The 17,869-nt window shown below is 44.4% G+C and overlaps 1 protein-coding gene across 11 annotated transcripts in view; it reads left to right on the top strand.

Annotated features, from left to right (window-relative positions):
• Nucleotides 1-862: 862 nt before the first annotated feature.
• ADAM22 (ADAM metallopeptidase domain 22) overlaps nt 863-17,869 on the top strand; it is a 138,221-nt gene continuing 121,214 nt past the window's right edge. For all 11 annotated transcript variants that reach the window (XM_040591636.1, XM_040591635.1, XM_040591633.1 and 8 more), the window contains exons 1-2: nt 863-1,272; nt 1,386-1,552. In XM_040591636.1, coding sequence (XP_040447570.1) covers nt 1,215-1,272; nt 1,386-1,552 — 225 coding nt within the window. In that variant the 5' untranslated portion in view covers nt 863-1,214. The remainder of the gene's footprint in view (nt 1,273-1,385; nt 1,553-17,869) is intronic.

Raw genomic sequence — 17,869 nt, 5'->3', positions numbered from 1 at the left:
GGTGTCCTGGCTGTTGCCAGTGCAAGCAATGCCATTAATATTGATCTTCATAATGGTTTTAAGATTATGGCATCAAAAGGTTGCTGGTTGGCTCTTTTTCCCCCCTTCATTTACTCTTCCAAACTATAACGAGCAGCAGTTGCAGTGCCATGTCCTGTGATGCCACCTCCTTCTTTATCGCTTACCCCTGGGGCAAACCTTGCAGCAGGGGGTCTGACCCCGCAGCCTCTTGCCAGGGTCGGGAGGGAGCTGGGAGCTGCATCTGCCCCCGTTCTGCTCTGACGCTCCTGCTGCCCTCCCGCCTCGCCCTCACCGTGCGCCGTGGCATCCTCGGCTTCGGAAAACGCCGGGGGGCGGGGGGGGCCTTAGACAACTGCCGCTCTTGTCCCGTTTTCAACACGAAACGTAGTTGGGAAAGGTGGGACGTGCGGGATGCTGGCAGGCGGCACTGCTGCCCGCGGCCTCCCGGTAGGTGGGAGTGTGCGACCGGGCTGCGGCCAGCCCTGGGCCGCGGGAGAGCCCCGGGTGTGGGGCGGCATGGCGGGGACCCCCGGCACTTCTGCCGCTCGCTCCGGCCTCTGGCTCGGTCCGGGAGAGCGCGTTGTAGCGTGACGCGAATGACGCCGCGTCGCGATCCTTCCCGGCTCTGTCCCCAAGCGCCACTCCAGTGGAGAAAGCGAAGAGGGGGTGGAAATTTAAGGAAAAAAGGTCATAGATAAGGAAAGGGAGGTTTCTCTGGAGAGGAACGAGCCGCGGAGGCGAGCGGGGCCGGCGGCGGGGCGGGGCGGGGGCAGGGAGCGGAGACGCCCCGGGGCCCCGCCCGGCGGCACGGGCTGGCGGCGAGCGCGCGCCGTGCGGGGTTCCCCGGGCGGTGCGGCAGCGGGGCCGCCCCACGGGGTGGGGGCAGCTGCTGGCGCTCTGCGGCGTTCCCCTGGCTGCGGGGCTTCCCCTCCGGTCCCGCACCGGTCCCTCACGCCCGGGCAAACGACTACATTTCCCAGCACTTCCTTCTTCCGAGCGGGCTCTGCGGGGAGCATCGCCGGCTCTCGCCATCTCCTTCCCTCGCAGGGGGCTCGGCTCGGCGCGGCGGCGGCGGGGCGGAGCTCAGCTCGCAGTCCCGGCCCCGCGGCAGCCGCGGCCCCGCAGCGCTCCCCCCGCCCGTGCAGGCGCGGAGCCGGCGGCGCACGGCGGCGAGCGGGGCGGCGAGCAGCGCCATGCGGGCTGCCGCCTGCCTCCTCTCCCTGGCGCTCTGCGCCCTGCCCGCTCCCCCAGGTGAGTCGCGGCCGCGGGGCAGCGCCGCCGCGCTCGGGGCGGGCAGGGGAGCGGGGATGCTTGCGGCGGGGCCGGGGGGCGCAGCGGGTGACGGGTGCCTCTCCCCTGCTCAGGAGGCGCCGGGCCGGCGGCAGCGACAGCGACGGCGGGGCGGCGGGGCGAGAGCCGCTTCGCGGAGCGAGAGAGCATCAGGCCCCTGCGGCTGGTCTCCGGCGGCGGCGGCGGCGCGCGGCGGCCGGCGCTGAGCACGCGGGTGCGGAGCGGCGCGGCGCGGACGCAGGTAGGCGCCGGGCGGGGGAGCGGAGCCGCGGCAGCCCCGGCACCTGCCGCCGCGGCCTGGCGGCCCCGCGGGGCGGCGAGGGGCTCCCCGGGCGGCAGCCGAGGCGGTAGTGCGGCGGCTCGCCCGCGCCCCTCCCGCGGGTGGGCCCTCGCCGCGGTGGTTTGGGAGCGGTGCCCGGCGCGGGGCCGGTTTTCCCGGGGGAGCGCTGGGCATGCCCGTCCTGCGGCAGCAGCGCCGGGGCGGGCTGCGGCGGCCCCCGGGCCCGCCGGTCCCCTGCCCGGCCGCCGGCCGGTGCTGCGGGCGGAGCGCGCTGCTCGCGGCTGCGGGGGCTGGGGGAGCCGCGGGGTGAAAGTTGCGGTGCCTTTGCGGCAGCTGGGGTTGGGTCGCTGCGGCTTCATTCCGGTTTCTGGCTTGAAATGTGGGCGGGTGTGTGTGTGTGTGCGTGCGGGGGGCTCGGAGGCGTTTTTAAAAATAGAGGCTGGAAATGGGAAGGGAATTGCTGGAAATAGAACGCGAGCTTGGCATCGCGGTGTGGCTGGGGTACCGCTGCCCAGGCGGGGTATGTTTCAGGTTTCCCTCACGTGAGGACCAATCCCTACAGCTTTTAACAAAGAGCCACCCCAGTTCCCTTTAAAACGCAGCGATTTCCATCTCAGTCACTGAGCAGCGTATCCGAGGTGGGCCATGGGTGTTAGACCTAGGACAAAACCACATCGAGTCTGTGCTGTTGTAGATGAAGAACGTAAAAAAATTGCGCCTTTGAGGAAACAGCTGACATCCAAGATGAGTTGCAGGCTTCCCTTTCCTCCTCTTCCAACTGACTGCTGTCCGTTTAAGAAACAAAATAGCTGAAAATATTGTCTCAGATTTCTTTTTATAATCCATAAAGTTTAAGCACTGATAGCTTGTGTTCTTTTTGTGTCACTAAATAATAAAGGCTCTCCATAGTGTATGTATTTGCCTCTGAATGCAACTTCACGTAAAGATTGCTCAGATGTGAGGGCCATATTTACAGTGCAATAAAATAGGATTCTGCAAGTTCCAGATTGGATGCTTTGTTTAAAAAAAATATATATAAAAATCCTCTCAGCATTTTGAAGGCCCTTGAACACCCAGAAGTTCAAGTGCTTTGTGACATGTCCATTTAAAAAGTAGTAATGATTGCATTTGGATCTAATATTAAGATTCGAATACCGGTCTTACAGAACAGGTCATTAATTAATGGGTTTTGCTTCTCTGAATGTCTCAACTTTTGTTCACCAAATCCTATGCTCATGAAGAATTTTCAGGTTATCCTCATTTAGTTGTTAGTATTAATGTTACTCCAACCAGAAAAAAAAGTGACACTACTGAGTTAAAAAATGTTAGATGTTTACTTCACAACAGTCTTCAGGCTAAACTGAGCTTAAATTTGTAAAGCTGTGCATGCAACTACAGCTTTTCCTCCTGATAAGAAGGTTCCCTCTGCTGCTTAAAATATCGACAGTCTCCCATGGTATCTGATGGCTGTTACCCACAGAAGGATGCCGCCACTGGTAGTGATTTGGAGGAAGAAAATTACGAAGCAAAAGCTGGCCAAACCGCGTGGAGCTGTGCTGATTTTTTGTGTTCCTTGCATAGGGCAGAGTTACATCCTAATTGCAGGATACTGCATCCATTTGCCAGAGATCTGAGTCAGCTCGGCAGTAGTGGACCAGCAGCACAGCTGCCTTTGCTTAACTGAAGTTTTGTAGAAGCTGCCTTTAGGAAGGTATTTTTGCAGTAACAGTGTGAAGTGTTGTGCTGAGTAATCTAGTATACTGACTGCTCAAGTCTAACATCCCATAAAAAACCCAACACCCTTACCTCTGCCGGAATGCTTGTAAAAGTTATGGACTGAGTTAACTTTTATGGTTGATTTTGGGTGGCTGGTAAAAGTCACACGAAGTATAAAGATGCAGGGTGCTGGATTCTGCTCACACATGAAGAGGCACCCATGCCTGCCCCGAAGAGTTAACAGTCCAAGATCTGTGGCATCTAAAAGCACAGCAGATGTGCCCTCTCCATCAATAACATTTTCACGTGTCTTAGTTTGTTTTATGATTGAATATGCTCTGACTGCCTCCATGCCCTATTCTATCCATTGCTAGTAGTCTTTGGACAGCTGTGTTTCAGAGTTAGAAAAAACTGGTCTTGAACAGAGATTTCAAACCAAAGCTAATGGCCTTGTGGATTAGTTTAGGGAGGATGCTTCTTGGAGGAGGTTAAAGCATTCAAGAAGTATCTCTGATGGCTGAAGGACAAGCAGCTGTGTCTAGAAACGCAAAGATACCTGAATGGGATGGTGCAGTCAGAGGACTAGACAGTGAGGCTGTAGCTGTTGAATTAATGTAAAACAATGTAATTGTGTTTTGAATTGGATAAAGATAAAAGGAGAGAGAGAGATAAGCTGGAGAGAAGGAAGTCGCATTAAATCGGATTGGATTCCTTTAATTCCTTGATGAAAGCTTTAGTTGCAGAAAAGGGCAGAAGTTGTACAAGAGGGATGCAAGCCTGAGTTTGGAATTACACAAAGGGAAACTAAGATGGTCATTCAGGGTACAGCTGAAGGAAAGCGTTGCCTTTGCAGATCAGGAGTTTCAGAACAGGCTTAACGATGCAGGAGTGTAAGATGAGAAAAGGAGGCGAAAGAAGGGAACCGAAGGCAGAACTGACTGGGAGGTAGGGTTTTTTCAGCATTTTTTGAGGTTCTTCTCTAGCAACCTCCTTTGTTTTGGGGATTTTGGGGCCATTGCCATAACTATTAATGACTTCTCTCTTTGATCTATCAAATAGTAAAGGAAATAGTCTATGTACTCATGCTAGAAACCCAGAATATAATTGCTTGAGAAACAAAATCAGCACGTTCCCAGTTGTAGCAGTCCAAGATTGCTGGACTCTGGAGCAAAGCACGAGGCAAATGTTGTAGGCTATTATATGTTCATGTAATTAATGTTTTAATGTACAGTATGTAGTGGACATTGGAGAATTCACATGACTTTGGGTTTCTGCTTTTAATTCCATTGCAGAATAGAGTCACTACCAGTATCCGTGACGTTCCTGTATCTCAGTTTCTCTGTTCCCCAGAGGGGGCCTATTAGCAGCTGCAGAGCACTTAATCTAAAGAGTAATCAAGATATATCTGAGAATATGCTAATATTAATATTATCATTAATGCAACCCAGGATCTTAGCAATGGACACTTAATTTGCTGTTGCATAAATAAGCCTGTTAGATGATGAATGTCCTCTATGGCAAGGACATTTAGTGAAGGCTAAGCTAAGATTTTTGTGTTCAAAAGAAAGCAAGCTCCTACTGTGGACATTTGTAAGGAACCTCTTACCTCCACACCTTGAGATGTATTTTAATTTGGTATTTTAAGAAGAACATGGGAAATGACAAGTCTCTTTGTGATTTCCTTTAGTGAATACTGTGCAGGCATGTTCTTCATTAAAATGTGAATGTGTAAGCATTCGTCTGCACTGCCTGCATTTGTTCTTCTCCTGTGAAGGAGACCAAAACAAAGCACAAAGTATGCCTTTACAAACTTGAGTTTGTACTCTATGTCAGCACCTGGTTTGGAGGACCTTTTTCTCTAACCATATTCAGTGGATCAAATGTTGTGGTTACGAAGATGAGATTCATTTTCCGGCTGGACATTGGAGTACCAGACCTCTACATGCCTTCACCCAACAGATGCCTGCCTTTAACTTCTACATGTAACTGAATAGTGATCTTGCTCTCCTCAGCTGAACACTGCCAGTCAACACCCCTGGAGAAGGGTCCCAATTCTCCTTTGAGGCCAACATTTTGTGGTCATGCTAGTAAGTCTGCACACACAGTCTGAGGGACAACATTGTTCCTCTTGTGGCTTTCATTGCATTACTTGTTTTTGATCTGTTTAGGTGTTGCTATGGAAATTTGGGAGATTTGCTATGATTTTCAGTGGGAACAAGGTCCTGACTCAATGATCTACAGTGGACATGGATTCACTCATCTCTGCTGGCTATGAAAAACATTAATAGTATAGCGACTTCTGTTTCTCGGCCTGTTTTTCACTTGCTTGTCGCCAGTTACCACGAAGGTATGCTGGATTCCTTCCGAGTGAGTAGAAGGGCTGAGCTGGTTGTAGGGAGCTGGTGTGAAGGGGCTCCAGGACTGAACTGTCGGGAGACAGAAGTATGTGTTGTTTGTAGTCCGGAGTGACTCAGTAGTTTTCAGCAAAGTATTTGTTTGTCTTCCACAGTCTGTATTTCCAAATTGTTTGTGACCAAATTCCATACGTTGATTTGGGAGCATGGCTTACAGATTTCTTAAGTAACTGCTTATTGCTAATAATCAGTTGCAGAGAAGCTCTGCTCTGTCATGCCGAGCTCGCATAGCTCTGCTTGAACTTGGAGTTGAAATCTACATTAGTTATTCATGTGTTGCCTGGTCTTTGCTATTGGATTCTCTGACTTCTTGGCTTCCTGCTCTAGTCTTCAAACAGGACGTCCCTGTTCTTTGCAGGTGCTTCTGAAACTGCTGACTTTATTTAAAAAAAATCTCACTTTCTGTTCTGATGCTGTCAGCTTCTGTTGGTATTGCAAGTTCCCATGTTGGGTAGCTCAAACAATTAGTCATTTTTTTTTGTTGAAAAATGAGTTCTAGCTGTTGAGGGGCTTATAAAACATCTCTAGAGTTTGGGACTGATGGATGGTGACTGTTGGAAAGAGAAGTGTCATAAGAAGTTGCGGAATTTTAAAAATGCTTTTCTGCCCACTTAATCAAATGAATGCTGTGTCTTGGAGACGCTTTGGTGCAATTTTTGGTCAGCCTATCGCAAAACCAAAGGGAGAGGAGGCTAAACTGGGACTGAGGCAGGAGTGAGTAATAACACCAGTCTACTGCCAGATTTGGTTTTCTTCCTGTCATGTTGCCTCCCTCTTTCCTTAAGGTTTATAAGGCATTAGGCAAAAGGTGTGTGGTACTTTACTGTGTGTTGAATGTATGCTGTTCTGCAGTATTAATGTAAGGATAAGATACTTCGATCTAGCAATATTTTATGAATGTGTGAATGATAGTTAAAATACCAATACTCTTGATGCAGGTCCTGCCTTCCTGAAGAGGAATAAAAGTGCTGAAAGCCAAACCTTGCTATAGATTGCCATGTGATGCAAGGGTATTGAGTGCCCTTTGATTTCTGATGTAAGAGGGACTTTCAGATACACCTTTTTATAAAATATATGTATTCATAGTGTGTTCTAGTATTTTATAGGCAAAGAATATTTCAGATTTTTAATTTGTCCTTCTTTGCAAGCTCATTTCAGGGAAAGTCTTCCACTGCTTGGTAATGAGATTTGTTATGACAGTAAATGTGTACGTCCGAAAAATCATCCAGCAAAAAACCTCTGGTAGCTGCTGCTTCTTCAGAGTTCATGTTGCAGAAATACCGTATCAGGACTCAGATTTTGAGGGGTGATTAGGAGACATAGGTATCTTTGAAAATCCTAGCCTGGGTAAAAGGACTGCATGGAAATCTTTGTTCTGTGATATCTTCTTATTGCTTTTGCTGTAGCAGAGCTGAAAAGAGAGATATTCCAAAAGCTATGGCTTAATCTCATAAAACAGGCTTATATACAGTCATGAAGGATCTTAAAGGCTCAGGTGTAACAATCCTTATAGAAAGTATTTTCCCCAACATTTACTTGTTGCCATGATCATTGTAGGAACTGCAAAGCCTGATGGAGAAATCCTTTCCAGCTCTGGTAATCCATGTATCTGTATTCGCTCCTGATCTGTGTTGGTGCCCCTTAGTGCACTGAATATTCTTTGTGCCACTGTTTCACTGAGGATATTTGTTTTGGGACCCCTGTTGTGGCTAATGATCTGCTGTAACACATTAGCGATGCAGAAGTGTGTTGCATTCCAAGCGGCATCATGATAAATCTTGCTGAGATTTACCCAAATTATGGAGGAACTACATTTGAAGTTGACATTCACTCTGAAATGTTTGCCACAAGAGCATTATGTATGTATGCGTTTTTCTGTTATGGTAGATCTGGTACTATATTATTCCTTCTGGTACTCTGGGTCCCTTTTGTAGTCTTCTCAGTAATCATACCAGTCTTTAAGGGACTCAAGACTAACAATGTTTCTTAGGGCTCTGCTTGGTAAAACATTATTGAGTTCTCCTGTCAAACACTGCTTAAAGGTCAATCGAACTGTGTAAAACCTTCAAAAGCCTGATAAGGTGCAGCTCTCTAGATTGTGGGTCCTTCTGGCTAGTGCTGTCTCAGTGTTTTTCCGTCCCAGTTCAGCTCTGCTGAGGTTTGTGGCCCTTCCACTTACTATGGCTGCGTCCTGCCAGGTTTCTCCCCTGGAGAAGATGGGGATCCTTGTCTTCACTCACACTGGTTTGAGACAAAGCCATTTCTCCTCCCTCGTAGATTGCCCTCCTGCTTTGGGGGAAGTAGCTCACCAGGCTTTTGTCGGATGATCTGGTTGCTAGCCCAGGCCCACGACTGCTCTCTGCGTCTGGATAATGGTGGATGTGGAGTGTGAAGTCCAGTACTACCAGAGGATCAAGCCCACCGCTCTTGGACACAGGATTGTGCTGTCTTCCTATGCGATATCTCTTTCTCATTCATCTACTGATATGGTTCATTTTTTTGGTCCCTAAATAATCTTTTTTCAGTATTGTGTTTTCTAGAGACAGTGTAATTGTTGGCTTCTTTCATGTTAACTGAAACTACTATATTTACCGTCTCCAAAAGTCACAGCGGCTCCCATCCTCTCTCATTTTGACTGATTTACTTCAAACTACATCAAATTTTCTATGATAGTCTGTGGAAAACTTTCAGACAAGAAAGCCTTCTGAGCCCTTGTAGTCGTCTTCCCTTTGGCTTGCCAGTGGCCTCCTGGGTGGTATGGATATGCTTTCTGAGGAGATGTCTTCTGGAGTTATAGAGGGCTGTCAGATGGTGTTTTGCTCTTCATAGCCTCAAATGCACCCTGGTAGTACTCCTCTGAAGCTGTTGCAATATTTGCATTCATCTGAAGAGGAGAAATCATTGCTGCAGGGATGAACCGTGCAGTGGCAGCTGTGCTGAGCCACAGCCAAGCATGGAACCATGTCTCTCTCCTCAGATGGAGGCATGTTCAATGCAGAGGAGAGCTTTGGGCACATCAGATTGTCGCGAAGGAGGGAAGACACGGTCACTCAATATGAGTGATCAGCAGACTTTGTTTATTGTCTCTTACAGTCACCTTTTATGCCTTCTTATAATTAGCTCATACATATTACAAAAGTTAAGCTCATTATTGGTTAGTTGCCTAAATACCAAGTCCGCCCCTAGTTTCTCTTCTGTAGTTATCTGTTCCTATCTGCAACATTCTTTTCCCACGGAAATCTTCCTGTTATTGTGTAACAAAACCAGCCAAAGACAGTGTATTTTGCTTTACTTCAGATAAGCTGAGAGCGATGTGCATTTTTGTCCAGCCAGCTGGACTATGTCTATGAGACCTTTTTCAGCTGCCCAGTTATCCACAATTCCCCCGTTTTTATTTTGGGCGACATAGGCTTGGTTGACCATTTTCAATAACAGCGTTTTAACACAGGAAAATACACAGCCAACTTATAAAATCTCAGTTCAGAAGTATAATTCCAGAAATACCTGAAAAATAAAGTTAGCTTGAAGCTTTAATTTAGATGCTCTTTCTGTTCCAGTGATATGAAACGTTTAAAAAATTCAAAGGCAATTTTAAAGTTCTGAACATGGACTAATGCAAGCTCAAAACCCAAGAAGAAACCAAACTGATGTTTGACTAGGAATATTTGCAAATATTTTAGTGGAAAATCCCTGACCATTAACAATTTTCTGTCCAAATAACAACTGCCCTTATGCAACCAACCAGTCCATACATTTTCTGAAGAATACCTCATTGATATCAAAGAATTAACAAAGGGGAAAAAATAGTTCTAAGCTATATACATTCATAACTGGATTTTTCAATAGTTACATACAGATTTACACACTTAAGCCATAATGGCTTGTAGGTGATACACACAAGAAGAGTACGTTGCTTATCTGTCTGAATGTCTATGCTAAATTTGACAACTATGCCACAAGCCAAGCCTACATGGATGCTGTATGTTATGCACGTTCCTTAACAAACAGAAGTATAATAGACAAATTCCCAAGATCTAGTCCCCAACCTAATTATATTATTTTGTAGCCAATTAAGGAAAATAACACAAATGTGCATATCTACATGTGCACACACCTTTTAGTTCAGAACCAATCTGTGATAAAAGGCCTTAGCCTTATGGCATCATCGAATCTTAACGAGTACAGTAATTAAAAATGCAGTCTTACTGTAAGTGCGATTTATGCTGACATTCCCTCAAATGCTACATGTGAGTATTTCTCACTCAACTGCCTCAAGTGAAAATAGTAGTATTTGTTAATATGTATTAAAAAATCATTAATTCTCTACAATAGCAGTTGACTTCCATAACACTATGTAAGCAAAAGAGGCTTAAGATGGGTTTTCTGAATACTAACAATTTATTATAGACTGTCTAAACTCAGGTCTTGAAAGATTTCACTCTGCCAGACATAGAAACACTGTTGCACTCCAGTTGTGATATCCCTTATCCCAAGTTGTCACATGCACATCTCGCTCAAGCAACATTATTGTTAAAGTTTCTCTCTGCTACATAAAAGCATATTGCACTTGTAGATATAAAAGACAGCACCCTTACTTAGATTATTACCTTATTACCTCATAACTCTTAGTATACCTTGTATCTCTGATTTCATCACTTCAAAAATTCACCAGAAGCAGATAAAACCACAGCATCAGATTAAACTACACCTTAACTGCCAATTCAAATAAAGGCATTCTCTTCAGGTATGCCTAATGCTTACAAATAATTTTGGCTGGCTTTGATCAAAAAACTATTATTACAATAATGATCAAAAATAATCCCATTTGCAAAATGCCTTTGACAGCCTCCTAGTCCCAACCAATTTCCACATTCAGAATACAGCATAAATACAGAATACAGAATAAATTATCTCCATCAAGGCAAAAAGGCTTCTCTTTAAGCACAGAGATGTTTGCTAGTTCAAGGCAGAAACCCATTTCTTGTAGGGGACATCTGAAGCACTTTTTTTGGTGGGTTTGTAATCAAGTCCGTATTTTTCCTTGAGAAGCTTAAGCTGTTCCACTTGTTTCAGGAGTGTTTCCAACTCTGAGTTGTCAAATAGGTCCGTATTTCCCAAATATATCATACATTTCCTCCACTGTGATTTTATACAGCAGGTTCCGAATATAGAGGATCCGATTGACCTCTGGGGGCAGCCAGATGTTAGCTCGCTTGGCCGCTTGCATCGCCGTGGCGCCGATCGGAGGGGGGTGGGGGGGTGGGGATGCCGCCTTGGAGAGAAACCGCGGCCGGGAAGGGGCCTGCCGTGCCGCGCCGCCGCTCGCCGCTGCCGCGGGGGTCCCGGATGCTATCCCATACGCTAATAACCCGGGTAATGCCTTTTTACATTCTATGTCCCGAACGCTCCGCTTTTCTAAAAAGCATATGAGCGACTCGTACGTCGCTTGTCTCTCCATACCTTCGTCAGCGCTGTTGCAGCCTTTGCGAGAGTTCGGCGACGCGTGGCCGGCGGGACCCTCTGTAGGTGCTCCCGGGCGCGGGGACTGTGCCCTTCCGCCTCCTGCGCTGCTTTCAGGACCGGTACCCGAATCTCCGTCGAACCGTGGCTCGCAGGTTCAGCCCTCTCTAGGGTCCCTGTTCGGGCGCCATTTGTCGCGACGGAGGGAAGACACGGTCACTCAATATGAGTGATCAGCAGACTTCGTTTATTGTGCCTTACAGTCACCTTTTATGCCTTCTTATAATTAGCTCATACATATTACAAAAGTTAAGCTCATTATTGGTTAGTTGCCTAAATACCAAGTCCGCCCCTAGTTTCTCTTCTGTAGTTTTCTGTTCCCACCTGCAACATTCTTTTCCCACGGAAATCTTCCTGTTATTGTGTAACAAAAACAGCCAAAGACAGTGTATTTTGCTTTACTTCAGATAAGCTGAGAGCGATGTGCATTTTTGTCCAGCCAGCTGGACTATGTCTATGAGACCTTTTTCAGCTACCCAGTTATCCACATCAGATTACATCTGTGCAAGCTTTTTAATGCTTTAGTGGGATGACTGTGTGAAGGAAGGCTCGTGTCTTTTCCCAGGAACTTTTATCATGTGAATGTTGAGCAGCAGAGGTGGCTGAAGAGCTGTATGGGAGTGCTGAGCGTGTGGACAGGTGGGTTCTGCCAGGCTGTGGTGTGCACTTCCATGGTGGGGGTTGGCTGGTTGGGTAAGTTCAAGTGGAAAACCCACGTCATCTGACATTAAAGATGTGGTTATGCAGACATCAAAGAAAGTGGGAAATGATGTAGAGCTGTGTAACTGTTGAGTCAGTAGGAGTCCAGCTTGAAAACTGGATTCAGTTAAAAGAAAGTTAAGAAGCACGGCACTGCTGCAGGGCATTTGCCATCAGACAGTGGAATCTGGTGATTTGTCTGGTAATTTCACCAGCTCTTATTTGTCTACCTACACCAAATTCACTCTACAATCTCTCTCTATCTCTTTTTATTTTATTTTTTTTTAATGAAATGAATGTTACCAGATCAGAAAACTGTAGCAATTGACCATGCTTTAGAAAAAGCATATCCCAGAATGTAGCATTAATACAAGCTTTAGAAAAGGTTTGTGTGGGTAATTGCCTTTTAATGGTGCTTTGATTCAGAAAGTGTATGAGTGTGGAGGCTACAGCCCTGACTTACAGCTCAAAAATTGGGCAGAAAAATAGCGGTGTGTAGGAACATAGTCTGCTCCAGAAATGTCTCCTTGGAGTATTTCAGCCCCTGAAATTCTGTGGGAATGAAAAACATTCACCAGCTGTTTCAGAAAATATACAGTGAAAATGTATATTCATTTTGATCTCCTAAGCTGTACGCAGAGGACAAGGAGTTTTGAACTGTGCTTTTCAACTTTAAACAGGACTTTGATACTTGAATGTAGAGGGTGGGTCATACTTAAGAAGTGTTTTCTGTGGAGTTGATTGAGCAATGTATTGGCACGCCTGAGAGTCCGCAAGTTTCGTCAAGCTCTTCGTAGCCTGTGGTGCTGACAGAATGTTAGTAAACTTTCTGCTGTTGCCCAAGAACCATTTCTGGGAAGAGTTAGCCGTGTTGGTAGGCTCTTGGTGTCAGAGTGCTTGTTACTTCCAGTGGGAAGAGCTAATCTTTTGGAAGCTTTCTTCTGTATACAAACTAAATGTAAGACCAGTTGAAAATGTTTGGAATATGTTGTGTTGCTGACAAATGTTGTATGAAGGAGCAAACTTAGTGTGCACTCTTTTTATTATGTTTAAATGCTTTATTTGTAATGTAAAGGTGGTGTGAACTGGGTTTTTTTTGCAGATTCCTTCAGTAGTAGAACTCTGTTCCTTCGTTTCTGAAGCCTACAAGAGATGCTGAAAAGCAGGCCTTTCTCGAAATGTTACTGATTCCTTTCAGAGCTTGGAAAACATGCAGCTAAAAGTGACCTCAAGGTGCCATCTGCTTCGGCGAGGGAAATGCCTTGACTGTTAGATCCATGGAGCCTTCCTTCTTGCCGGAATGGTGTCCTTGAGACAATAGTCCTTTGTGCAGCTGAATGACGCAGTGATCCAGATGGATTCATCCTCAAGTGCTGCCTGCACTTGCTGCCCTTATTGTGTGTTCCCTCCCCCTGCAGATGCGTTGCGCCTCGGTTATTTGCCCCTCACGCTGCAGCTGTGCAAGAGTAGTGGCTCGTTTGGGTTCTGCCCGCTTGAAACTGCCAGGCATCCTTGGGACAGGGGATATTCCATTGACGACAGATTTTCCTTGTTTGAATCCTTTCCCTCTGACCTCACGCTTCTTCACAAGGAAGAAGATTCACCTGCACAGTCCAGTCCTGTAGCATCTAGTGAGATAGATGGGACACATTGCTCTACTGCTGCTATTTCTAGCACTGCTCTTCGTGTTGTATCTGACCCTTTGAAACCCATGCTTGCTGTGGGGGGCAATGGAAACTGCGGTGTCCCCGTGTCATGGAGCTGTCTGTGCTGCTCCCTGTCTGGTTTTAGAAGTGTGATCTTCAACAGTCATCACAGTTTTTGTATGAATTATGGTAGGAAAACGCTCTGACCTTTGCAAGTTTTCATTCATGACTTTCCTTTGTTGCGTATTTGTAACCCAGTACTTTATCAATTACCCTTGTAGTAACATACTTGGTCATACTTTTCCCAGATATTAGTCTTTGAGGAAGAAACTCGTCAAATGCATTTGAAAAACAAGAGGTTGAGCAGTCACCAGTTTTTCTGGGTTTGCCCAATAGCGATGTATTTAAGACCTCTTGCACATTAGTTAAATATGACCTTTTATGCCTGAATCTTTGCTACTTTTCTTTCAGAAAAAGGAAAAGGATCCAAAAAGGGAGTATGACTTCCCAAAGGTTCTTGTGGTTCCTCCATTCACTAGGATATGGAGACTTTCACAACAACAGAAGTTACAGTAATTGGTCTCATAGGAAATAAAAAATTATAACTAAAATTTTCTTGAAGTCAAATTAACATCACCCTCTATACTTAAAAGCACAGTGAGTGTAAGACCTGGTACCGTGGGATTTTCCTGGTGCTGGAAACAAGTGTTAGGTTGCCTCTTGGGAAGCAGCATCTTGCCCATTTCAAGTACTTAAATTTGTCCTTTTAGATCTGTGAGATCAAATGTTAGTTTGTGCTAAATCTGCTGGCAGTGACAGCCTGATAGTTTTCCTGTCTTCATTGCTCCATCATTTAACCTTGGGTGAATTTTTGAGGGAGATGAAGTGGAGGCAAGGAAGGATAGCAAGAAGAGAAGTTTTCAAGGGAAAATAAGAATTATTTTTCCTTAGTTTATTGTAACTGTTCAAAGATGCTCATGGTTTTGGAGTGCCGGGTGAAGGTCTAGGGTGAGATGTGCGAGCAGATACAGCCTAGTCCATTGGAGCTTGGCATCACACCTCTGCAGAACCTCAGAAGGATCCGTGCTGCTACCCGGGCATTGGATCTGCTGTAGTGACACCTGCGTAATACATTGCATTGCTTTCTGCTCAGGGCTGCTTTATCTTGGTGCAGCTCCCCTCATCCATATTTTTCTGGGTACCTGTTTTACTTTACCATATTGAGTAAATTCAAACAGCCTCTGATTTCAAATCCATAAATAAATAATTTAAAAATATTTATTTTTTTTTACTATTGAGAAGAGTAATTACTGGCATTTTAGAGGTACAAGTAGTCCTTGCTTCTGACTCTGATCTCATAGATACTATGATGTTTATGCGGAGAAAAGCTATTTTAGGTCATGTTTACGACTTTGTCAAGATCTTCAACTGCTGAGAGCTGGCAAAACCCCACTGAAGTGAACTGAGCCATGGCACCACACTCCGGCTGATGGTGTTTAACTCTCCCTCTGCCCCACCCTCATTTGGCATGGAGAACAGATCTGTGATCCAGGATTCAAAAATGAACACGGACCTCTTAAAATCTTTTCTTATTTCTAGGCTTTCCTCAGAATAAATGACTTGTTTACTAAATGTACCGCAAAGATGCAGCTGTAAAAGCCTTTTCATTGAACCATGATTCTATTCTGCAGTTTTTTCATTAAATAACTCGCTCCGCCCCCTCCCCCCCCCCCCCCCCCCCCGCCCCCCCCGGAAGCCCCATAGATATTTAGATTTACACAATGGCTAAAAAGAGAGAGCTTGTATGAAGAATGACAAATAATGATGATTAATATGTTAAATGAGTGCCTATAAATATTTTGAGAATGCTAGGGCAAGTAAAAATGAGATTTTGCAGTTCTTTAATATGCTGTGATATGTGAGTCCAGTTCAGTGACACTGACTGTTGATTAAAACTAGATGTTTGCAAATGGCAATAGAGAAGACCTGAGTAAATGACGTTGCATCTATAATTTATTGTGTATTTTTAAAAAAGATTATTTGGCTTGGAGATATTTATTTTTATTATTAGACCTAGTGTCTCTGAGCAAAGTTTTTATTTTTTTTCTTCCCAGTACAAGTAGAAAAGTAAGTTTTGGAACACATTTCTTATTTTACATACTGCAAGAATATACTGCATAACTCTGGATTTATTACAACACAACTGAGGCTGAAAATAATCTTTTTATAATGTGTGCATGTGCTTATTAGCACTATATTCCTTTACAGTAGCATAAATTTAAGTGTAACAATTATTTTCAAAACCACAGTTACCAATTCTTTTTAGATACATCTGCATAAAATGTTTAATTTTTCATTTAATATCAACGTATTTATTTTGATTTCCCATGGACTTACTCGTGTCCTTACTGAACTTCAGAGACAGTCATTTTACACACTTAAAGGGATGTTAACAAGCTAATGGTTTCTGTTCTCCTATTAACATGGGGTGGAGGGGACATTAAATTCATATGTAAGGAATCTCTTATTTTATAAATGTGACTGACTCCCAGAATGTCTGCTCTAAAACCTTGTTGTTCTTACAAGCTCTGAAGCCTAGATTTTCTTTTTTTGCTGTAACATTCTGTATTATTTTCTCTCTTGATTCTCTTGATGCTTTTCCTTCAAGTCTACAAATTCGATCAGAATCTTCTAATTAGAAACCACAATGCTATAAATAGTAGTAAATATAAACTTTTTTTACCTCAAAGGTCAAGTATATAAATAGGATTTTCTCATCAATTTTTTTAAAAAGGATGTTGTTCTCTTTTGATAGAAATTGTTGGTATCTCTTCCAGCAAAACTTACTAAGAAACATCTAAGTGCTTTATGAATGATACTTCAGAAGTAAGAAACATCTATTATGAGGAATTGCACGTTATATCACAATATAGTTTGAATTCTCTTTTTCCTTATTTTAATGAGGAAAAAGATTAGTCATCATGTTAGTATGCTGCTTTCAACACCCAACTGATTATACACTATGTGAGGAAAATTTCTAAAATACTTCCTTTCAAAATTCTTGTTACTTTGATTATTAAAGAAAGTGTGAAGTCTGTAAATATTTCAGTGCTGGTTAAAATATTTGACCTATTTAAAATGAAAGTCTTCCAAACGTATTTAAGGTTGCCTACGGTGCAGTGCTATGAGTCTCACCATTGACCTGCAATGATACGTGTTGGTTGCGGTTCATGTATGTGTGTTCCCTTTGCAGGTGCTTATTCTTCAGGGCCAGTTTCTGGAGAAAGCTGATCCCCAGCAATGGTGCTGAAGGGGCTGTATCAGAAATTATCGTTACTCTGTTGTGTTTCTTTGTAATAATAAATAGTCATACTTGCTTACTGATTGTCCATCTCCTCTGTTACTGCAGTGATCCCTGAGGCACGGAGCAGGTGATTTAAAATAATTGGAATTGCATCCCTCTTGGTTTGGCAGGAAGGTTTGCATTCCACTTTTGTTTTTCTGGGATTCAAGCTTTTAATATTTGTTTTAGATAAAATATCTTTGTGCTTAGTGATTTGAAATAATCCTTTTCACTCCATTTACTTTTGCTTCCTTTCAAACGTTCACTGAGATGCTTAAACTTTGCAAATTTTGACAGAAGTTGGCTCTCACATAGGGGCATTAGGTGCATGGGATGCTTAGTGTTTTCTGTAGAAGAGGCTTGCAGGGTAATATGCTTTATGTGGTACTAGAAATTGCATCTGCAATACTGCAGCTAATTTCAGAGTTATTATCAATATTTTCCTTTTTCAGTTGCATGACATTAAAATTTCAGGACTTTTTGATTGTGTCGGAGGCATGGCACTGCGCTCTTCCATTAAGTCGTTAGGTTCTCTTTTCCTGGCTCTTGTTCATGTTCAGCATTGAATGCATCCCTCCTGGTCTCCAAGAACTCCCTGTGACTCAGTTGTCAGCTGTTGATGTGTCATACCTATGGTTGTTGAAAAAGCCTCAAATTTTCTGAGAAGATTCTTTGGTTTGAGAACTGAATGACATAATTGATTGTCTTGCTTCAGTGGTTCAGAGGAGCCTTTGCAGGTGTCTGTCTTGTCACTTCTACATGAATGAGGTGTTATAGGTGGAATAAAAGTACTTATTTCTTTGCTTTGGGCTCTTTTATTGACGTATGTCTGTAAGTGTAAGCTTACTTTGCAGCTGGCCGTTTAACCTATTCACTGAGCAGGTAGGCTTAAAAATAGCGTAGAGCCAAGACTTTTAAAAATACATTTCTTTATTTTGTG

The sequence above is a fragment of the Falco naumanni genome, chromosome 4 (genome assembly GCF_017639655.2).
Source record: "Falco naumanni isolate bFalNau1 chromosome 4, bFalNau1.pat, whole genome shotgun sequence".
Classification (NCBI taxonomy): Eukaryota; Metazoa; Chordata; class Aves; order Falconiformes; family Falconidae; genus Falco; species Falco naumanni.
The sequence above is the reverse complement of the archived record's forward strand: the minus strand, read 5'-3'. Positions and strand labels throughout refer to the sequence as shown.